The sequence below is a fragment of the Dendrobates tinctorius genome, unplaced genomic scaffold, assembly GCF_039654945.1.
Source record: "Dendrobates tinctorius isolate UK_male_01 unplaced genomic scaffold, ASM3965494v1 ptg000032l, whole genome shotgun sequence".
In the NCBI taxonomy this organism is placed as follows: Eukaryota; Metazoa; Chordata; class Amphibia; order Anura; family Dendrobatidae; genus Dendrobates; species Dendrobates tinctorius.
The window spans coordinates 25,308,900-25,332,777 of NW_027361700.1; the positions used below are offsets into that span (position 1 = coordinate 25,308,900).

At 42.7% G+C, this 23,878-nt stretch overlaps 1 protein-coding gene across 1 annotated transcript in view; it reads right to left on the reverse strand.

Annotated features, from left to right (window-relative positions):
* TOP2A (DNA topoisomerase II alpha) overlaps positions 1-23,878 on the reverse strand; it is a 66,116-nt gene that overhangs the window by 19,423 nt on the left and 22,815 nt on the right. The window contains exons 4-32 of the mRNA XM_073572624.1: positions 22,013-22,076; positions 21,766-21,911; positions 18,303-18,400; positions 17,527-17,739; positions 17,238-17,411; positions 17,053-17,154; positions 16,481-16,618; positions 15,696-15,834; positions 15,426-15,583; positions 15,098-15,223; positions 14,845-14,955; positions 14,649-14,754; positions 14,106-14,215; positions 13,829-13,921; positions 13,635-13,749; positions 13,437-13,558; positions 12,891-13,039; positions 12,558-12,789; positions 12,343-12,477; positions 12,069-12,269; positions 11,795-11,990; positions 11,317-11,408; positions 10,606-10,749; positions 10,392-10,475; positions 10,038-10,235; positions 9,174-9,318; positions 8,949-9,095; positions 8,537-8,696; positions 8,348-8,424 (exon numbers count right to left, since the gene is read on the reverse strand). Of these exons, the coding sequence (XP_073428725.1) occupies positions 8,348-8,424; positions 8,537-8,696; positions 8,949-9,095; positions 9,174-9,318; positions 10,038-10,235; positions 10,392-10,475; positions 10,606-10,749; positions 11,317-11,408; positions 11,795-11,990; positions 12,069-12,269; positions 12,343-12,477; positions 12,558-12,789; positions 12,891-13,039; positions 13,437-13,558; positions 13,635-13,749; positions 13,829-13,921; positions 14,106-14,215; positions 14,649-14,754; positions 14,845-14,955; positions 15,098-15,223; positions 15,426-15,583; positions 15,696-15,834; positions 16,481-16,618; positions 17,053-17,154; positions 17,238-17,411; positions 17,527-17,739; positions 18,303-18,400; positions 21,766-21,911; positions 22,013-22,076 (3,975 nt within the window). The remainder of the gene's footprint in view (positions 1-8,347; positions 8,425-8,536; positions 8,697-8,948; positions 9,096-9,173; positions 9,319-10,037; positions 10,236-10,391; positions 10,476-10,605; positions 10,750-11,316; positions 11,409-11,794; positions 11,991-12,068; positions 12,270-12,342; positions 12,478-12,557; positions 12,790-12,890; positions 13,040-13,436; positions 13,559-13,634; positions 13,750-13,828; positions 13,922-14,105; positions 14,216-14,648; positions 14,755-14,844; positions 14,956-15,097; positions 15,224-15,425; positions 15,584-15,695; positions 15,835-16,480; positions 16,619-17,052; positions 17,155-17,237; positions 17,412-17,526; positions 17,740-18,302; positions 18,401-21,765; positions 21,912-22,012; positions 22,077-23,878) is intronic.

Genomic DNA, 23,878 nt, shown 5'->3' on the forward strand with positions numbered 1-23,878 from the left:
CTTTTCAACCTTTTCCCACATATCATGCTTCAAAGATACCAAATGTTAATTTTTGGTGAAGAATCAACAAGTGGAACACAATTGTGAAGTTGAACGAAATTTATTGGTTATTATAAATTTTTGTGGAAACTCAAAACCTGAAAAGTGGGGCATGCAATATTTTGCCCCTTTACTTTCAGTGCAGCAAACTCACTCCAAAGTTCATTGTAGATCTCTGAATGATCCAATGTTGTCCTAAATGACTAATGATGATAAATATAATCCACCTGTGTGCAATCAAGTCCCTGTATAAATGCACCTGCTCTGTGATAGTCTCAGGGTTCTGTTTGAAACACGGAGCATCATGAAGACCAAGGAACACAATAGGCAGGTCCATGATACTGTTGTGGAGAAGTTTAAGGCTGTGTGCACACGCTGCGGTTCCGCAGCGGTTTTGGCCGCTGCGGACCCGCAGCAGTTTTTGCTGCGGTGTACAGTACCATGATTCCCTATGGGAATCAAAAACCGCAATGCAGACGGTGCGGAATTTTCCGCGCAGATTATCTGCGGTTTTCAATCCGCAGAAAGAATTAACATGTCAATTCTTTCTGTGGATTCCGCTGCGGTTTGCCATCTCCTCCATTGAGGAGATGAAAAACCGCAGGGCAAAACCGCAGAGCAATCCATAGGTAAAACCGCAGGTATTTTGACCTGCGGTTTCACCTGCGGATTTTACAAAATCCGCGCGGATGAATCCGCACCTAATCCGCAGCGTGTGCACACAGCCTAAGGCTATGTGCCCACGTAGCGTTTCTTAAGCAGAATATTCCTGAGCAGAAACGCACACCCTCTTCCCGGGAAACCGCATGCCGTTTTTGGCGCGCTTAAGCGTTGTCAAGCGTTTTAGCCCATAGAATTGACGGTATGCGGAATCGCACGCGATTCCGCAAAATTAATGAACATGCTGCGTTTTTTTTACCGCTAAGCGATTCCGCAGCGGTAAAAAACGCACCATTGGAACAACATGTGCGGAATCAATTATGATTGAATGGAATGCTTTTCTTAACCCCTTAATGTCCAATGACGGACACAGTCCGTCATCAGACATCTCCCCTGCTTTGATGAGGGCTCCGGCGCTGAGCCCGCATCAAAGCCGGGACATGTCAGCTGTTATGAACAGCTGACATGTGCCCGCAATAGTCGCGAGCGGAATCGCCGTCCGCCCACGCCTATTAACTAGTTAAATCCCGCTGTCAAAGCTGACAGCGGGCATTTAAATAGCATTTCCGGCCGCCGGGCCGGAAATGATGTCATCGCCGCCCCCCGTCACGTGATCGGGGGTCGGCGTCATGTTGCCTGGACAACCAGAGGTCAAAATGAGACCTCTATGGTTGTTCCAGGCATATGGCTTTCAGCGCCACCTGGTGGTCGGCGCTGAAAGCACAGCAGTAAATCTGCTACATATGGGCGATCTGCTCATCGCCCATATGTAGCAGAGCCGATTGGGTTGCGCATGCTTCTAGCATGCGTAAAAAAAAAAAAAAAAAAAAAAAAAAAAAAAAAAAAAGTTAAAAAACCTAAAAGTTCAAATCACCCCCCTTTCTCTCCAATCAAAATAAAACATTAAGAAAAAAAATCCCACACACACATTAGATATCGTCGTGTTCGGAATTGCCCGATCTATCAATAAAAAAAAGCATTAACCTGATCGCTAAACGGCGTAGCGAGAAAAAAATTTAAAACGCCAGAATTACGTTTTTTTGGTCGCCAAGACATTGCATTAAAATGCAATAACGGGCGATCAAAAGAACGTATCTGCACAAAAGTGGTATTAAAAACGTCAGCCCGGCACGGAAAAAAAATAAGCCCTCACCCGACCCCAGATCATTAAAAATGGAGACGCTACGGGTCTCGGAAAATTGCGCAATTTTTTTTTTTTAAGCAAACTTTGGAATTTTTTTTTCACCACTTAGATAAAAGAGGACATAGACATGTTTGGTGTCTATGAACTCGTAATGACCTGGAGAATCATAATGGCAGGTCAGATTTAGCATCTAGTGAACCTAGCAAAAAAGCCAAGCAAAAAACAAGTGTGGGATTGCACTTTTTTGGCAATTTCACCGCACTTGGAATTTTTTTCCCGTTTTCGAGTATACGACATGGAAAAACCAATGGTGTCATTTAAAAGTATAACTCGTCCCGCAAACAATAAGACCTCACATGACCATATAGATGGAAAAATAAAAAGGGTATGGCTCTGGAAAGAACGGGAGGGAAAATTGAAAATGCAAAACCAAAAATACCCCTGGTCGTTAAGGGGTTAAATGTTTCCGCGGCAGAATTGCGCGTTTAAAAACGCCGCGGAAACGCTTAAAAAACCGCTATGTGGGCACACAGCCTTAAGCCAGATTTGGATACAAAATGATTTCCAAAACTTTAAACATCCTAAGGAGCACTGTGCAAGCGATCATAATGAAATGGAAGGAGTATCATACCACTGCAAATCTAGCAAGACCCTAAACTTTCATCTCAAATAAGAAGACTATTCGGAGATGCAGCCAAGAGGCCCATGATCACTCTGGATGAACTGCAGAGATCTACAGCTGAGGTGGGACAGTCTGTCCATAGGACAACAATCAGTCATACACTGCACAAATCTGGCCTTTATGGAAGAGGGCAAGAAAGCAATTTCTCAAAGATATCCATAAAAAGTGTTGTTTAAAGTTTGCAACAAGCCACCTGGGCGACACACCAAATATGTGGAAGGTGGTGCTCTAGTCAGATGAAACCAAAAATCAAACTTTTTGGCAACAATGCCAAACGATATGTTTGGTGTAAAGGCAACACAGCTCAGCACCCTGAACACACCATCCCCACTGTCAAACATGGTGGTGGCAGCATCATGGTTTGGGCCTGCTTTTCTTCAGCAGGGACAGGGAAGATGGTTAAAATTGATGGGAAGATGGATGGAGCCAAATACAGGACCATTCTTGAAGAAAACCTGTTGGAGTCTACAAAAGACCTAAGACAGGGACAGAAATTTGTCTTTCATCAAGACAATGACCCCAAACAAAGCAAAATCTACAATGGAATGGTTCACAAATAAACGTATCCAGGTGTTAGAATGGCCAAGTCAAAGTCCAGACATGAATCCAATCGAGAATCTGTGGAAAGAGCTGAAAACTGCTGTTTACAAACGATCTCCATCAAACCTCACTGAGCTCGAGCTGTTTGCCAAGGAAGAATGGGCAAGAATTTCAGTCTCTCGATGTAAAAAATTGATAGACATACCACAAGCGACTTGCAGCTGTTATAGCAGCAAAAGGTGGCCCAACAAAGTATTAAGTTAAAGTTTTTGAATTTCCACAAAAATGTAAAATAACCAATAAATTTCGTTCAACTTCACAATTGTGTTCCACTTGTTGATTCGTCACCAAAAATTTACATTTGGTATCCTTATGTTTGAAGCATGATATGTGGGAGAAGGATGAAAAGTTCCAGGGGCCTGAATACCTTTGTGCGTGTATATATATATATATCTATCTATCTGCAGAGACCACACCGGGAGGGTGTAAGTATATCCAATATTCACCTGTCCTGGGTCCATCCCTGCTCACCGCTGTCTGCTGTAGTATAGTGCGCAATGACGTGGTTATAGTGCGTGCCGTGTGCTCTGCTAGCTGAACAGTCACTGACACAGGAAGCGGCAGACAGCGGAGAGCAGCGATGGACCCGGGAGAGGTGAATATAGCACGTGTTGGGTCCTAAGCGAGCAGCAACACCGGCACCTGGCCCTCAGCGAGGAGAGTATGGCATTTTTTGCAGCAGCAGCATATGGAGGCATATTCTATGGGGCAGCATACGGGGGGATATTCTATGGGGCAGCATATGGGGGCATATTCTATGGAGCATTTTATGGGGGCATAATCTATGGAGCATTTTATATGGAACATCTTATGGTGCCATAACCTTTATGGAGCAGCATATGGGGCATATTCTATGAAGCATCTTATGAGGCCATCATGAACTGTATGGAGCATTATATGGGGGTCCTGATTCAATAGGGATATTCAAAAACATTTAACCTACTGATATCAGAATTAATTTTACTTTTATTGGTATCTATTTCTATTTTTGAAATTTACCTGTAGCTGCTGCATTTTCCACCCTAGGCTTATACGCCAGTCAATAAGTTTTCCCAGTTTTTTTTGTGGCAAAAAGAGATTAATATATATATATATATATATATATATATATACACACACACACACACACACACACACACATATACGCGGACACATATATACACACAATATATAAATAAAACTAGCTGAAGAGCCGGGCGCTGCCCCAGGCATAGTAACTAACTACGGTTAGTTATAACAAATTATAATGATTAAATTAAAGCCGAGTGTAGAGCCCCACCCATTCTGCATAGCCACATTCACTATATCATCCCACATCATCCCGTCAGCCAGAGCTACCGGACTACTACTCCTAATATCCCATCAGCCAGAGCTACCGGACTACTACTCCTAATATCCCATCAGCCAGAGCCACCGGACAACTACCACTAATATCCCACATCATCCCATCAGCCTGGAGTCAGAACCAGAGCGCTGAGTGGAACGGTCTTAACTTCCATACTGGGGATCCATTTAAGAGAGGCCTGGCATCAGAACCAGAGCACTGAGTAGATTTGCCCTGACTTCCATACCAATGATCCCTTTAATAAAAGCCTGGGGTGAGAAATCAGAGCACTGAGAGATTTACTACGCTAACTTCCATACCGGAGATCCCTTTAAGAGAGGCCTGGGGTCAGAATTAAAGCGCTGGATGGATTTGCTGACTTCCATACCGGAGATCCCTTTAAGAAAGGCCTGGGGTCAGTACCAAAGTGCAGAGTGGATTTGCCCTAAATTCCATACCAATGATCCCTTTAAGAGGGAAGATGTGACTATGAAATGGAGGATGTGTGATGTGTATATGGGCACGGGAGGGGGGATTCATTTCTGTCATGTGATCTCTGCTCCTTTCAGGGGGGCAGACAATGGCTGGGAGCTTATGTTCCCGGGGATGCTAGATTTCTCTCACCATGTCAGTGTCTGTTGAGGTGTTGTCAAGTGGGAAAACTGTTGGTCATAGCAACCAGTTCACAGCTCAGCTACTTTTAACCAGCTCTGGTGAAATGAAAAATGCTTCGTGATTGGTTGGCGATACACACACATTCATATATAGACGGAGATGATAGAGACACACACACACACGAGAAGGTGGCCCGATTCTAACGCATCGGGTATATGTATGTAGCTTAAAGGGAATCTGTCACCCTTTTTTTTCGGCTTGCAGCTGCCGGCATAGACATCGGGGGCTTATCTACAGCATTCTGTAGTGCTGTAGATAAGCCTCCGATGTAACCTGAAAGATTGTAATGGCTGCGGCGCAAGCGCACTGCTCTGCCCTGTTGAGGGCAGAGCAGAGTCCTGCAGTGCACAGGCGTCGGGAGAGGTCCGGCGCCTGCGCACTGCAGAATTCTGCTCCACCCTCAACAGGGCAGAGCAGTGAGCTTGCGCCGCAGTCATTACAGGACAGGAGAAGAGGATGTCATCGCATGAAGAAGGGAGGCGTCGGACCAGACCGCCCACCGGACCGCCCACCCCGGTGAGTATAATATAACGTGTTTTTCTTATTTTTCAGGTTACATCGGAGGCTTATCTACAGCATTACAGAATGCTGTAGATAAGCCCCCAATGTCTATGCCAGCAGCTGCAAGCCCAAAAAAGGGTGACATTTTCCCTTTAAAGGCAATCTGTCACCGGAAGTTGCAGGCCTATCTAAATGGCCTGAGTCCGGTCCGACGGGCGGTGTTTCTTCTTTCTCCACCCCATCCCTGGCCCCCGTCCACGCTCTTCTCCAGTATTCTTCTCCATCGTTCGCGCGTGCTCAAAGCAATCTTGCTTCACGCACGCGCAGTATGCTTTGCCCAACTGCGGGCAAAGCTGAAAATCATTACTGCGCATGTGCCAGTACAATACGTCCTGGAACACAGCAAAATACTTCCGAGACAGTGTACCGGCGCATGCGCAGTAATGATTTTCGGCTTTGCCTGCAGTTGGGCAAAGCAGACTGCGCGTGCGCAAAGCAAGATTTGTTTGAGCACATGCGAACGACGGAGAAGAATACTGGAAAAGAGCGTGGACGGGGGCCAGGGATGAGGTGGAGAAAAAAAAATAATAAATAAACACCCCCCATTGGACCGGACCCAGGCCATTTACATAGGCCTGCAACTTCCGGTGACAGATTCCACACTGAGCGAGATCGCTAGCGCCAGTCGGGATACTTCCGCAGCCGGTCATCTCCTGACTGCGTCGCAGCTGACCTCCGTGCGGCAGGAGATGACCTGCGGCAACCGTCGGGAGATCATCGGCTACCGCCGCAGATCTCCCGATGGTAGTAATGGCGTGCCAATTTGCGGCCGGACTGCACCTGTCGCTGATTGGGGATTTCCGTTACAGAGAGACCGACAGAATTAGACAATTATATAGTAGATATACACACATACATATATATATATATACACACACACACACACACACACACACACACACACACACACATACTGCTCAAAAAAATAAAGGGAACACAAACAGAATATAACTCCAAGTAAATCAAACTTCTGTGAAATCAAACTGTCCACTTAGAAAGCAACACTGATTGACAATTAATTTCACATGCTGTTGTGCAAATAGAAAAGACAACAGTTGGAAATTATTGGCAACTATCAAGACACCCTGAATAAAGGAGTGGTTCTGCAGGTGGGGACCACAGACCACATCTCAGTACCAATGCTTTCTAGCTGATGTTTTGGTCACTTTTGAATGTTGGTTGTGCTTTCACACTCGTGGTAGCATGAGACGGACTCTACAACCCACACAAGTGGCTCAGGTAGTGCAGCTCATCCAGGATGCCACATCAATGCGAGCTGTGGCAAGAAGGTTTCCTGTGTCTGTCATCGTAGTGTCCAGAGGCGCTACCAGGAGACAGGCCTGTACACCAGGAGACGTGGAGGGGGCTGTAGGAGGGCAACAACCCAGCAGCAGAACTGCTACCTCCGCCTTTGTGCAAGGAGGAACAGGAGGAGCACTGCCAGAGACCTGCAAAATGACCTCCAGCAGGCCACAAATGTGTATGTGTCTGCATAAACGGTTAGAAATAAACTCCATGAGGATGGTCTGAGTGCCTGACGTCCACAGATGGGGGTTGTGCTCACAGCCCAACACCGTGCACAGGACGCTTGGCATTTGCCACAGAACACCAGGATGGGCAAGTTCGCCACTGGTGCCCTGTGCTCTTCACAGATGAAAGCAGGGTCACAATGAGCACATGACAGAAGTGACAGTCTGGAGACGCTGTGGAGAGCGATCTGCTGCCTGCAACACCCTTCAACATAACCGGATTGCCAGTGGGTCAGTAATGGTGTGCAGTGGCATTTCTTTGGCGGGCCGCACAGCCCTTCATGTGCTCACCAGAGGTAGCCTAACTGCCATTAGGTACCGAAATGAGATCCTCAGACCCCTTGTGAGACTATATGCTGGTATGGTTGGCCCTGGATTCCTCCTAATGCAGGAGAATGCCAGACCTCATGTGGCTGGAGTATGTCAGCAGTTCCTGCAAGATGAAGGCATTGAAGCTATGGACTGTCCCCACCCATTCCCCAGACCTGAATTCGACTGAGCGTAGCTGGGACATCATGTCTTGTTCCATCTACCAACGTCAAGTTGAATCAGACTGTCCAGGAGTTGGCGGATGCTTTAGTTCAGGTCTGGGAGGAGATCCATCATGACAACATCCGTCGACTCATCAGGAGCATACCCAGGTGTCGTAGGGAGGTCAAACAGGCACGTGCAGGCCACACACACTACTGAGCATCATTTCCTTGTCTTGAGGCATTTTCCACTGAAGTTCGGTAAGCCTGTAATTTGATTTTCCACTTGATATTCATTATCCTTCCAAATCCAGACCTCCATGGGATCTTAGTTTTGTTTTAAATTGATCATTTTTATGGTTTTCTTGTTCTCAACGCATGCCACTATGCAGTGAAGATCTGCAGCTTCGATATTTCAGGGATATCTACAATTTGGTATCTCAGTGTTCCCTTTATTGTTTCTTTTTTTAGAAGTATTACACATATATATATACATATATACACATATATATATATACACACATATATATATATATATATATATATATATATATATATATATATATACACACACACACACACATACACACATTATATATATTCAAATCTATCTATCTATCCCACTCTTTATCCACCCAGTAACCCCCAAATTATAGTAAATACCTGGTTTAGGAGGTTCAGGTGCTTTGTCAGGAGCAGTTTCTTTAACTTTGTCTGGACTAGGATCTTTCTTAAGCTTCCTAATTAAAGAAAACATATATTCTGTTAAATTGTGAAAACTACACATCAGTACAAAGCAAACAGGCATCTTACTGTCAAGAACACTGAAAGGTGGGGGGAGTCAGTACATACTTCGTGGCAGGAGCTTTAGGCTTGCGGGCTGGTTTGGAAACTTCAAAGGACTCATCCTCGGAAGCCTCGCAGGAGTCAAACTGAGCATCGCTGTCAATATCACTGTCATCATGTGACTTATTCTTATCATCATCTGAATCCATCACATATTTCACATTTGCTGCAAAGAATAAATAATTATTAAGCCAGGCTAGTTAAAAGCTAATGGTATATTGCTCTACACTTGTGGGGCAGTATGGATGAGGCTCACTGTGTACTACAAACAAGGACTGTCCTTAAGGTTCAGAATTTATTAGAACAATTTAAAAAGTAAAGTAAACCAAAATAATTGCTAAAGGCAAGACCAATACTTACTAGATTTATATCCAATCTATAGTACAAAGAAAACGTACTCGCCACATTAACATCTTACCAGCAGCACGTCTTGGTTGAGTGACACGTGGAGCCACAACCTCGGGTTCAGAGTCACTAAATGAATCCATGTGGGGGCTTTCTTTTTTCACTGGCTTGAATGGGAGGGTTGCCTGTTTCTTGCCTTTGGTTGCTTTTGCCTTGGTTCCTGTTTAATTTACATTTGGCAGTTACAAAGGTATTGCACAGTTGAACGAAAGCTTTAACTAAAATAAAAAACACAAACCTGGCTCAGCTTTCACTTTGACTTTTTTGCTCAGTCTTTCAGCAAGTGACATGCTTTCATGACCAGTCTGAGGGCTGCTCCCAGGGCTCTCCTGCAGCTCATCACCATCATCGCCAAACTCCATTTTCTTAGCAATGTCGTCAGTCTAAGGAAAACACATTACCGGGTTGTTCACTACAGGTGGCCTTATTGAATCTTCCAATGGTGGGCCAAGACATAGTTCCCCTTTTAAACAGTTTAGTAATACCATAAAATGTTTAAAAAAAAAACCAATGTAAATACTTGTAATGTAAATATTTAATAGAATATAGGAGAAGCATTTACTAAAAGGGGTTGTCCAGTCCAAATCGCAACGCAAATAACACTCTATGTGATTGCAGCCTTATGAACTGTGCACTGTGTGCTGCAGGGATTTGCCGCTTTTTAGCCCGAGACCGGAGGGTATGCAAAAGTTATACATACACCTGGCCAGTGCCAGTCTAGTGGGCATGGCCTCCTTACATACACTTGTAATGAGCGAGGCTGCACCCTGTCTAGTGATGTGGTCAGCCAGTGGTCATGCCTAACTAGAGGGCGCAGCTTCACTCCATATAAGTGCATGGAGAGTAAAGCCACGCCCACTGGCTGGGGAGTCTTTATAACTGATGCATACCCTCCCAGTACTAGGTCAGAAATCGGTGAAGCGCCGCAGTGCATGCACTGAGGGGATTCATAAGTCTGCAGTCACACACAGTGACCACAAACTTATCGAATTGGAACAGACAACCCCTTTAAGGGAGCACAAATTTGAAGAACCACCAAGAAACTCTTTTTACTGTAAATTAAAGGTGCAAAATCCTTCAAGCGCCATCATCCCAACCTTACCTTAATTCTCCTTTGGATCTTTTTAGTTGCTTCTGCTTTCATAGCTGTTGTGACCCTGGGGATGATCCGCCTTCCGTGGGGTGATGGCAAGATCTCCTGTAACTGCATCTTCTTTACCTGAGGTCTTCCGCCTTTGCCCTTCACCACTTTGCCTTGGAGAGAAAGCTGTTCCTCAGCACGATCTTTTTCTTCTACACGCTGTCATTTAAAGAACAAGTCTAATTACTAAACTACATATTTTATATAAGGGGTAAAGTGATGGCAAAAATAAATGTCACATAGTTTAGCTCATGTCAGCAATAGTAAAGTGTAAAAAAAGAAAAAAAAAAAAAAAGATTCAAAGTCGTGACTTACATCCAGCTCTTCAACAAACGCAGCAAGGTCCCCTTTCCATAGATCAGATGGAGATTTCTTCTTGAGGTCCTCCAGCTCTGCAATCTGAAGAGACAGAAATCCTTAATAAAGGGTACACATACTACAAATAATTGATAGAAACAAGTTACTTCAAATGAGCATTTACAAATTGGAGGACACAACATCACTAAGTTTCCAATGAAATGAAGTCAACCTTAGTATCTCTCTGCTTGCACAGCTCATCTTTCTTCTCTTTGGTCAAATACCACATTGGCATATTGAGGAGATAGTTGTAATCTGGCCCAGTGGTTGATTGTTCAGCTTCCTCATCTTCTTCGATCAACTCTCCAGCTTCTTCCTGTAAAATAACAAAATACCAAATATATTTGCAGTTTTTACATGACTGGTAAAAGCCTTCACGTAAAATGAAGAATGAAGGAAAGAAGTGGTGGGATTAGGGAGGGGATGGAAAAAAAAAAAAAAAAAAAAAAAAAAAAAAAAAGCCAAATGCACTTTTAAGTCCAAGCATGGCTGTCAGTAACACACCATGAATAATTACACTTCAGAGGGGTAATCTATTTGCAGCACACTCCTAACCTCCTGGCATCTACGGATTTTGATTTGCTGGGCTGGGGTGAAAGACACATAACACCACACAAGATCGACTAATCAAAAGAAGAACATGGAAATAAGTCGCAGGCTTCCAGTCTATCAGTAAAGGAGAACTGACCTGGCCGATGAATCAATTCTACAATCTCTAGACTGCACCTATTATGAGCAAGAGAGCTGCACTAGGGTGGAGGAGCGCTCTGAAGTGCCATTAAATTTTCAAGTTTGATAGAATAGAAGCTTAAGAACTTGTTGTATGCAGGTAAGAAAAAATCCTAGACATTTCAACTGAAATTTGGCAGAGTGGGCACTGTACCTTTTCTTGAGCCCGTTTCCATGCTTTGACTGGATCAGAGTCATAGCCCCTCTGCACCAGCATCTGAATAAGTTCCTTCTTTGGCTTGTTTTCTAAGCAGAAATGAGTGAAAATATCAGTTTAGTGGTACCACTTGCACAACCACCAGCAAAATAAAAGGATTGCTCAAGAATTACATATCCCCGTAAAAAAAAAAAGGTATTATGGCAAAAAGCCAAGTATCCTCTATCCACTGGAAAGGTAAAGTGATGACCGGTGACAGGGAGGAAGGTACTACTGCTGGCACCACTACAAACCAATATTTTGAAAAAAAAAAAAAAGTCTGCTATAAGGCTTGCAAGCAAGTAAATGATCAAGCCACGTGATATTACTTTACTGCTTGATAGATAGGAAGACAACATTTTTATTAATTCTGGATTGAGGGGAAATGTCCACCACTTAGATAATCACATTTTTATACAGTTTTCTTTGAACATACCAATCACAATTTTGCCCTCGATTTTTTCCAGGATAAAACGAGCTTGGTTGCTGAGCTTGGAGGCCTCAGCCGTTAACATTCCCAGCAACCATTCTTTCCTTAGACCATAGTATCGGAGTCGCAGTTCATAAAATTCACGCAAAATATCTAGAGTAGTTTCATATTTCTTTAGACATCCAGTGTGGTCAAAGAGGACCTAAAAATGACACCCTGGTAAGTAACAAAGGCTTCTAAACACAGCCAAATAAAATTGATAGGACTACAGAAAACTCACCATCGAGTTACAGGTAAGAGGGGTCTGAAGTTTAAACACTTTGTGCAGGCCAACAGCTTCAGCCTCTGCTAACTTCTCCTCCGTCATCTTAACGATGAACCTGACCGTGGTGTCTGTATGATATTCCTTGTAGTCTGTAATTTGAGCAGGAATCTTCTCTGTCCCATTTAACATGGGTTCCAGGACTTGCTCCTTGTAATTCTGGGAAAGCGATAGTAGATTAGAACAATTTAATCAATCACTGTATACACATAGGCTTCTGAATTGTAGGTACCTGTGTCCAAGTTCTGACAGGGAGCTCTGAAATCTCAATAGTGGTTGCATCCAGCACTGAAACTTCACCACTGATGATGTACTGGTTTGGGCCAAGCTCCTGGATGACACCTTTGAAGTTCTTGTAGCTTGGAAGCTGTGTAAGAAAGGTCATAAGCTATTTGAAGGGAAACTTATCAATGAAGATACCATGACCTTAAGTATTCTACCACTTACCATATGCTGAGGCTCCTCGCCATCCAACATTTTACGAACATTGTTTACTATCTCACGGACATCGAAATTAGGGATTTTACAAGACCAACCAGTGCCAATGCCTTCAGCACCATTCACCAGTACCATGGGGATAATAGGAATATACCATTCAGGTTCAACCTTCTGGTTATCATCGTATATGAACTTCAGGACACTGTCATCCATAGAAGGAAAGAGGAGACGAGCAAGCGTGCTGCAAAATGAATAAAGGAAACATTACTTGCAGTCACAGCTTCATTTATAAAACTAATAACTGTCCAAACTGACTATCGCCAGCATTATGGTCTTTATTACCTAAGCATTGTGAAGATATATCGAGGGCTGGCAGCATCTTTACCACCATGCAATCTAGTACCAAACTGACCAATAGGTTGCAGGAGGTTCACATTGTTGCTGCCCATAAAGTTCTGAGCCAAGTTGATAATGGTCATCATTAAGGAGGCCTACAGAGGGGAAAAAAAAAAACCTGTTCAAAAGCAGATTGTTTTGCAGCTACTGACACACAAATATCTGTGGCTCTTCCCACCCAACTCTGATCAGCACTTTTCTCTGTGCATTTTATAACCAATGGACAGATGAGCATGAATACCGGTCAGACAAGCGCTTTGCTCAGTGCAGCCGGTAACTAGTGATTTCATGAAAATTACAACAATAATTAAGCAAATTATTCTGGAATAAGGTCTGTCACTATTTTATCTACCCATAGATTGAGCAGCATAATCTTGGCGACAAATTTTCTTTAACAGACAACCTCTCTACACAGGATTGTTGGGGGGGTCCCAGCGAACATGCCCTTGTAAATCTACCAGAGGCTTATCATAATCCAGACCAAGCTCTTACCTCACCATGATGATACGAAGACATTTCAGCTACAGAACCAGCCAGCTGAGCAACCTTCACTTCTCGCTTATCATTTCTTTTGAAGCAAGTGAATAGGACCTTCCTCTGACCTGGCTTCAAACCTATTAAAAAGTGATATTAGCTCATATCTTTAACATATTAAATAAGAGCCATGAGACTAAAAGTAACGTTTCTTACCATCAACCAAGGAAGGGATAGATCGTTCATTGTCAGAGTTGGAGAACAGAATCAGCTCTTTGTTGATGAAGTCGTTGAAGGTCAAGTGCTTGGTGGCTTTTCCGTAGAGGTATTCCTGTATACGACAGATAGCCATAATTTACACTTCCATGAACATATTGCTTCCAGAAAAATCTCATTGGTGAAGGTCGTACCTCTGGCAAACCATGAATTCTCCTCTGCCTTCTGTCTTCCATAAAGTTTGTCAGCCATTCTTTACGATCATCAATTTTCTTCTTGCTAAAGGCCTGGATGTTTTAAAGAAAAACAACTTGGATTTGTTCCGTTTTTCCCTTCTCAATATTAATCTGAATGGTGTTTATTAATATGCATGCTCCAGTCTAAAAATTTAAATTTACTACTTTTGTGCTGATGGGAAACATTAAAAATAAGAAGATTGGAAAGGTCCAAATCTGAAAAGACATGTCTTACCAAGGTAATCGCAGCATCATCTATCGGGCCACTGTATCTGAATGGAATTCGATGTCTCTCCATATCCGCAAAATATTCTTTAGCCTCTTTAGATGTGCTGGTCCCCAGACCTATAAAATCACGTTTAAGATGTTTACATTTATAAAAAAAAAAAAAAAAAAAAAAGTTTGGCTATTTAAAAAAAAAAAAAAAAAAAAAAAAAAAAAATCTCTAAAAATTAAACATGGTTTCCCCTTTACCAACTAAAAGCAGACCACTAGAGTACATTATATATACGTATCTTTAAGAGACATTTCTATGCACTTACACTTAAAACGCTCTCAATCGCTTCAATATAATCTTACTTATTTTATCCGGGCTACAAAATCATAGTTTATTCTAAAATCTAAACTTTTTTTTTCCTATTAAAAACAGATCAGAGACTTCTAGCACATGTAATGTGTGAGTAACAGGCGACACCAGTGTGAGAACACTTCACCATGAGAGTACATAACAGAGTCTTACTTGCCTGCCAGCACTACCACACAGGGTTTTGGAACAAACCTTTGTAGTACTTTATTTTCCAGGTCTTGTGACTTTCAGTGCCATTCTTCCACTCCTCAAATTCAGGAATACTGTAAAATGCCAGTTCCTGCTTATTTTTAGACACCTAGACAGATGGGAAAAGGGGGATCAGATGTACATAGGACACAACAAAAGTCTGTCAACACATAAGCATTAAAAGAGGCACATGTCTCACTTTAATGATAGGTGTGATGAACTCTTCCAGGAAACGATGCCTCAGCAAAGATGGCCAATTATGATGGATGAAGTTGATCAGCAAGCCTTTAATATGGGAGCCGTCTTGATCCTACAAAGATAAGGAATCACCATTTATATACCAGATTTATAGATTCTACTCAAATGCAGAAAACAAATTCCACATTTCTTTAAAGCACCAAATGGTAATATATCCATGAGACTAGCATCTAGTGCCTGAATGCAGGCCTCACCTGATCTGTCATAATCATGATTTTTCCATAGCGGAGACTTTTCAGGGACTCCGCATCTTCATAATTTTTCTTATACTGCAGACCAACGATCTTGATAATGTTGTTTATCTCAGCATTCTCCATAATCTAAACAATGTACAAGCCAGTGAGTAACACAAGAGGCTGAAAGTCACCAGACTATGCTAACAGGATACATAGTCAAATGAGAATTTTTACAGCATTTAGAAAATCCAAAGCCAAAATGATCTGTTCATAAAAATTCATATCTAGAGACATTACAGTCATTTGTCCACAAAATCATGAACTAGTAATAGCCAGTATAACTCACTTGCTTGTGTGAAGCTTCCCGGACATTTAGAAGTTTGCCTCTTAGCGGAAACACACCATACCGATCTCTTCCAACAACACCCAAGCCAGAAACAGCCAATGTCTTGGCCGAGTCTCCTTCAGTGAGAATAAGTGTGCAATCCCCAGAGTGCTTGCTACCTAAAATGGAAAAAGCAAACTTGAGAGCTTTTCGCTCCCTGTGGTGCAATAGTAATTTACTACTAGTAAATATAAATTTATACCATTTTCCAACCAGCTCTAGGACAATTACCTGCATCATTAGCATCATCCAGTTTGGGGATCCCCTTAATCTTAGTGTGTTTTACTGCAGAACACTTCTTATTCAGCTGTGTTTGGGCTTTAAACTTGACCCAGTTTAGGATGCTTTCCACAATACCGCAGCTTGTTGCCTAAAACAACAAATTTGATAACATATTTAAACAAACTGCTTAATGCCCAGGTTAATGCTGCCTACTAGGAATGGAAAGTTATTAAATTAATGCACAGGTGCATAAAAACACTATGTGGCCAATATACTAACATACACAAGAAGCTTCAGCACACAGTGACTAATGAATACATGAACTCCAATATTGCTGCAAAACGTTAAACACTTAAAAGGTACTTGGCGCAAAAGCCATCCAACTACGTCAGTGACCTTTTAATGTGAAAGGTCCCTAGCTACTACAGGTCTTACATATGTGCCAAACCATCTAAGCATAGCTTGCAATTAAAACCTTATGTGGGAAGGATGTTTGGATAAGGGTGCTGAGTCCTGAAGAGGTTCCTCCAGGGCCCCTTTACACTACCCATTCATATGAGGCTGTTTTGGCACTCGAGATAAGACAATGGCTAGGGCCTATCCAAATTAAAAGGTCTCCTTAATGTGGTTGGATGGCTTTTGTGCTCTTTGATCAATAAATGTTAAGTACCTTTACGTTTTTAACGTTAATGTCATGTATTCATTAGTCTAAGTGTGCTGATGCAACATGCATATACTAGGAAAGGCAAGACGCTACTTTTTTCTCATAGTAATAATTCACAAAAGATACTTACTGCTTTAATGAATTTCTCCGTCAACACACATTTAGATCCGAAACTTTTTGATTGCAGTGTCATGTTCTCTTTTGTTTGGGAGTCAAAAGACGGATTCTCAATTAATGAGTTCACAAAAAGCCACATGTGGTTTTTCACCTAAGGAAAGAAATACAGTAATTTTTTTCACATAATCTGAACTTTTTACTCACTGCAGACTATATCTATCTATATTTATTTTTTATTTGGATCTCGCATAGAAAAAAAATAAAAAGGGATTTCCAGTCAATGCACTGATGATATGTTAGCCTGTACCATGTCCCCACCACAAGCTGCATGATTATAGAGGGGGGGGGGGCACCCTATACTGCAATGTTAGAATTTCCTGCACAGAGTGAGGGGGGGGGGGGGGGGTACAGACCAAATCACTAGTCTGACTCACTTAGGGTCATTGGGGAAAGTAGAATTGTTTTTTGCCTGCAAAACAATTGAAAAAAAGATGTATTTTTCCTCCTGTATAGGGATACAATAAAGACTGCAGTCCACACAATCCTTTCATGAATTTTAGGAAATGTTTCACACCAATGACGTACCTGGAATGGCTTTACTGAAACACCACCCTTATTCTTTTTCTTCACAACATCAATTATTTTGGCGATAATCTGATCAGCAACATAGTCAACATGTCTACCGCCCTAAAGACAAAAGAAAAATGCATTAAGACCATGGTTAAACCAGAAATTTGCATCCAGTCAATGTTACCTCTATGGGCCCATACCTTTGTGGTAGCAATACTGTTAACAAAGCTGATTTGCTGGAAGCCCTTTTCACTCATAGTCAAGCACACTTCCCATCGATCGTTCACGATTTCATGGATGACCTTCAAAGCGTTACCTGTCTCATCTACCTTATCTTTGACATACAAATCCACGTAACTGCGGAAGCCAGAGATCTGGGGGTGAGGGAATAAGATTACATCACGGCAATTTAATAATATACAGGGCGAACTTGAAAATTAATCTAATGAAAGGAAATTAGTTACAAACTAACAGGAATGCACTACTTACGGGAAGTCTCTTGCCATTAAGAAACACCTTCACGCCCTTGGAAGCTCCTGCTATATCATAGGCCCTCCGAGACATAAGTGCCACAATGTCCTTATCCAGAATCTGCATTTTAAATTTGCTGAGATCTGGTTGAAAAGTGATGCAAGTATAATCTGTGCCGTCAAAGGCTTTGATTTTAGACTCTCCGGCTGTAGTCATGTTATTGGTCCAGGTCTGTTATAGACAGAGTAAGGAATAACAGCGAATTAAAAGCAAATAGCTAGAAGAATTAAAGGGGATTGATCACTTTCAGGAAACTGTAGCTATAAAATACCTAAAAAAGAAAACAAAAAAAAACAAAAAAAAACACAGGAGGTACTCACCTTTCACTGCTCCAGTCTCAGGGTTTGGCTGCAGCGGTGACATCAAATCGACAGCACAAATCATTTCTGCAGCCAATTCCTGAGTTCAGCGGCTCACGCCATCTACCTCGGTCCAGCACCGAGATAAAAGATTAACTGCAGCGGTAATGCATGCTGTCAGAGACATCACCGCAAGTACCTTCTCTGTTATATTAGGTATTTTACAGCATTTGAGATCCACTTTCCTAAATGTGAACAATCCCTTTTAGCAGCCCACAGAAAACCATCTGCTTTTATTGTATCTTTTCACCCACTGGCAATGGTTGGGTGTGTATTTACTTTACACAAAACACTTGGGAAAAGATATTCAACAGACTCTTCAGCTTCTTAATAAAGCCTTATACAAATTCACAAGGCCTGTTTGAGATAACCTACCTGTTTAAAGACTTTCTTGTATTCCTTACATGCAGTTTCCACAGTAAACTTGTTACTGAAGATGTTACATAATTTGGCACCAAAGCCATTGCGGCCACCTGCACACAGAGGACAATTGGTGAAGAAAAAACAGGGCGCCAAATGTAAGTTGAGAGAACACTCATTTCTGTGACATACAGATAGTTGAGGACCACATGTACATCAAACTCACACCTCCCCCCATCATTATAGTGCTGCCCAGCAAAGATGGGCTTGGTGAATGTATATTTCCTTGAAATGAGCAGTCCTGGACTGGTGCTATTCTCACAATAGTTAAAGGGCATGGGTCCAATTGGGTTCTCCGCGTCTCTACAATGGTCCAAAGCATTTCCGTTGTCTGCCATAATCATATACAACACCTTGCACAATACTATAAGTCACACATATGAGGTAACTGAAAAAAAAATGTTATGGAAGCACACTTGGGGCTGTGGCTGAGTGGTGAGATGTCCCTTCCCCGAGTCCCCGCTGCACTCATCCTGAAAGTATAACTTAGAGGCAAAGGAAGGGACCAGCGATTCACTCACCAACTACCTTAAAGTCACTGGACATCAGAGAGCTGATTTCAGGGCTGTTGCAGCATTATGACATTCCCAAAGAAGGGGAAAAATTAAAATGCGGTACCGGACGAAAACCAAGCTGGCGCCCACACTCCCGGCAGGTATAGACAGATGTCACAGGAGATGTGGCTGCGCAGCTACAGCAGTTTGCCCACAGGCCTCTCTTCCACTAGTACCCCGCTCAAGAGGGCAGTGTCTGCTGCTACACAGGGAATACCTGGTGAAGGGTCCCAATTTATGGAATTATCTCTGGAGAAGACTGAATCCTGAATCCCTCCGAGCTAGAGGCATCCCCTAAAAAGGCATACGGTAATTGTTCTACTGCAGATCCTAAAGGGAAAAATGATATCCTGGGAAGAAATTTCCCAGGGGGACCCTACAAGATATCCTCAATGCAGTCAATAAATGCAACTTTACTCTCAATACTCTGATGGAACAAGTTGGCCATATACAAGAATCTATTTCTATAATACATCATGACACGTAGAAAGGGACAAACCGCACCACAGCAGTAGATAGTTAGTGAGTTGGAAGATGCCCTTCTGCCAAGTCCACAAAGATATACTGAGTCACACCGAGGCAGTCACAGCACTTATTGCTAAGGCTGATGACCTACAAAACAGTCAGACGCAATCATATTAGACTGGTTGTGGATCCTGAAAAGGCTGTGGTTAATGACCCAGATGATTTTTTTTTCTTTTTTTAAATGGCTACTGGATACCATTGGCAAAAATACCCTCAATCCTTTGTTTGCTGTGGAGAGAGTTCACAGGGTCCACCCCACATGACTGGGCCCAGCGGGCAGACACCCCCCTACCTCTACAAAGACTGAAATAACATTAAGGAAACAAGATGGAAGCAGAATATTAAACTGGGGGACAGAAATCTTTTTTTTTCCTCCCAGACTTCTCAGTTGAGGTCCAGTGCAAAAGGTCCCAGTTTCTGGACATAAGAAGACAAGGGAGCAGGTCCTGAAGTACACCATCTACCCTGCCAAATTCAGGGTGGACGTCCATGGCACTACTACATTTTTTGAATCCTCAAAAGACACATGTAGATGGCTGCACAGTCACAAGCAACAAATCTAGCAGGAGGCAGGAAGAACCAGCCGTAACACACTGATGAAAATCCTTTTTCTCATTAACTGCTATTAATTCCAACAGATTCACGTCGTTGCAGGACTGAGGCCTCATTTAATGCTACTATGTGACATTAGTACCTCAAAAATGATAAAAGCACTCCCACCGAAGTTATTTTCTTAATATATATTACCGTATATTGCACAATGTACTTTCAATTGCTCATTCTGCCTTTCTACCCAGTAAATTCTTCTTTTATATGCCCTATATAGAAAGAGGAGGTCTCTTGTCCCTGCATTCATCATTTCCCTCTCCAACTCCTGACCCAGGAGCTACCATTCCCCCCTACAATGGCACTTTTGCAGCAACTCATGACTCATACATGGAATATTGACCTCCTGTTTTTACATAGATCTTAGAAGGACTCAGCTAGTCAGTTTTTTTATACATGTGATGTCATAGACCTAAAGGAAAAGAGAAGAATTAGCTGGGTAGAAAGTCAAAATGAGCAATTGCAAGTACACAGTTCTATATAATGCAATGATTGCAATATATTAAGAGGTTAAAAACTTTGATGGGAGCACTTCTTTAAAGGAGACTGTCAGCACATCCTAGTGTGGCCAATCATTTAAGTGCACCCTCCCACCTTCTTGGTCTGCATCAGTCTTAGCCCTTTCATGGCTCTACAAAGCCAAAGCTGTCAAAAAAAAAAGGGAGAGCTGAGATAGTGTGAAAAAAAAGCAGGTGGGAATATGTACAGTATATACTCGCGTATAAGCAGAGATTTTCAGCCCATTTTTTTGGGCTGAAAGTCCCCCCCCGGCTTATAAGCGAGTCATATAGCCAGGGGGTAGGTGGGGGAGTGTCAGCAGATCATACTGTCAGTGCACACCCTCTGCCTGAACAGTCACTGACAGAGGGACCCAGCCGGCAGACAGCGTCGAGCAGCATTGGAACCGGGACAGGTGAATCTCAGGTGCCAGGTCCTGAGCCAGCGGCGACACCTGTCCCCATAGCGCGCCGGTGTCTCCGCCTGCTCAGCACACCAGCACCTGGCCCCCAGTGACAATAGGCGAGTATGTCTTTTTTTTTTTTTTAAATACCTGCAGTAGCGGCAGCAGCAATATATGGGGGCATAATCTATGGGGCATCTTATGGGGCCATAATCAATGGAGCATCTTATGGGGGCAGCATATGGGGGCATATTCTATGGAGCATCTTATGGGGGCAGCATATGGAGGGATATTCTATGGAGCATCTTATTGGGCAGCATATGGGGCATAATTTATGGAACATCTTATGGGGCCATAACCTTTATGGGGCAGCATATGGGGCATATTATTCTATGGAGCATCTTATGAGGCCATTATTAACCTTTGTGCAGCATTATATGTGGCATATTTTGCATGGAGCATCTTATGGGGCCATCATGTACTGTATGGAGCATTATGATATGGGGCTCCTGATTCAATATGGATATTCAAAAACATTTAACCTACTGATGTCTCAATTAATTTTACTTTTATTGGCATCTATTTTTATAATTTACCAGTAGCTGCTGCATTTTTCCACCCTAGGCTTATGCACGAGTCAATAAGTTTTCCCAGTTTTTTGTGGCAAAATTAACGGGGTTGGCTTATACACAAGTATATACGGTATTTAAATGATTGACCCCCAACGTGAGGCGCCAAGCACCGGTCCTTTGTTTCAACAGTTATTCTGTGCTGAAAGAGTCCATTTAAAACTGTTTAGCCAACAAGGGAGTTGGCCAAGAGCTACACTGACCTGTAACTTTTTTCTCATCATCATCATAGTTACTGGAGGTCAATAACTGCCCAAAGATGAGGGCAGGAACATAAACTTTCTCCACTTTGTGCTCCACAACAGGAATACCCTTCCCGTTATTCCATACACTGACTATGTTATTCTCACTGTAAGGCACAAAAAAAAAAAAAATTGCAGTAAGTACAGTAATGTTCCTTTATTACAACATATTGGGCAGATAAAAGGTCACAAATTGCAAGTTACTTACGGGTCAATTGTGACCTTGATGCATGACATTGTTGCATCCCTTTGTTTGTTATCAGCGGCATTTACTGGAGAGAGAAAGAACAAAAAAGTTATAGCTACTGAAAATTAATGCATCATTTTAATAAAGAATTAGTGTTGTCATATTGAACATTTGTCGTTTGCTGCATTCTATTTTAACCCTTTAATGACCACCAATACGCATAACAAGGGGCCTTTTAAAACGCGATTGGGATTAAGAGACTAACGCCACCCTGCAGGCGGAATTCCTACCGGTGACAGCTGACACCCCTGCTGTATTTGCCCGGTCAGTTTTGGAGCTGATTAAATCCTTAACCCCTTTCTGCCATCCGACGTACTATCCCGTCCATGTGCCCTGGGCCCCTATGCCCATGGACGGGATAGTACGTCGGCGCGATCAGCGGCGCCCACGTGGTGAGCGCCGCTGATCGCGGCCGGGTGTCAGCTGATTATCACAGCTGACACCCGGCACAATGTGTCAGGGGCGGTCACAGACCGCCCCCGACACGTTAACCCCTTGCACACCGCGATCAAAGATGATCGCGGTGTACCGGGGGTTAAAGGGAAGCATCGGCAGGGAGGCTCCCTCCGTGCTTCCCTGAGCCCCCCACGGCAGCACAATGTGCAGCGCTGCTGCGGGGGGCTCCTTTCCTCCAGGCCCCCGAATCCAAGATGGCGACGGGGGCCTTCGGGGGCCTGAGGAAGCTGGCTTCCTCAGTGCCTGCAAAGCGCAGGCATGAGGAAGCCTTCTGCAGTGCCTGTGTCAGATCGCTGATCTGTCACAGTGATCTGTGATGTGACAGATCAGCGATCTGTCACAGGACAGTGATGTCCCACCTGGGACTATTTAATAAAGAAAAAAAAAAAAAAAAAAAAATCGCCAAATAAATTAGAAAAAAAAAAAAATTCCCCCAATAAATCCATTTTTTGGAAATAATAATAATAATAAAAAAAAAAAAAAACAATAAAAGTACACATATTAGGTATCGCCGCGTCCGTAATGATCCGCCCTATAAAACTGTCCCATTAGTTAACCACTTTAGCGAACCCCTTAAAAAATAAAAAAAACGAAGCAAAAAATAATGATTTATTATCATACCGCCAAACAAAAAGTGTAATAACGCGCGATCAAAAAGCGCATATAAATATCCATGGTACCGCTGAAAACGTCATCTTGTCCCGCAAAAAACGAGCCGCCACACAGCATCAGCGAAAAAATAAAAAAGTTATAGCTCGCAGAATAAAGCGATGCAAAAATAATTATTTTTTATATAAAATAGTTTTCATTGCATAAAACCGACAAAAACATAACAAAACGACCTAAATGAGGTATCGCTGTAACCGTACTGACCCGAAGAATAAAACCGCTTTATCAATTTTACCGCACGCGGAACGGTGTAAACGCACCCCCCCAAAAGAAATTCATGAAACGCTGGTTTTTGTTCATTCTGCGTCCCAAAAATAGGAATAAAAAGCGATCAAAAAATGTCACGTGCCCGAAAATGGTACCAATAAAAACGTCAACTCGTCCCGCAAAAAATAAGACCTCACATGACTCGGTGGGTCAAAATACGGAAAAATTATAGCTCTCAATATGTGGTGATGCAAAAACTATTTTTACAATAAAAAGCGTCTTTTAGCGTGCGACAGCCGCCAAACAAAAACCGCCATAAATAGTAAATCAAACCCCCCGATATCACCCCCTTAGTTAGGGAAAAAATAATAAAATTAAAAAAAAAGTATTTATCTCCATTTTCCCATTAGGGTTAGGGCTAGGTTGGAGTTATAATTGGGGGGTTTCCACTGTTTGGGCACATCAGGGGCTCTCCAAATGCAACATGGCATCTGA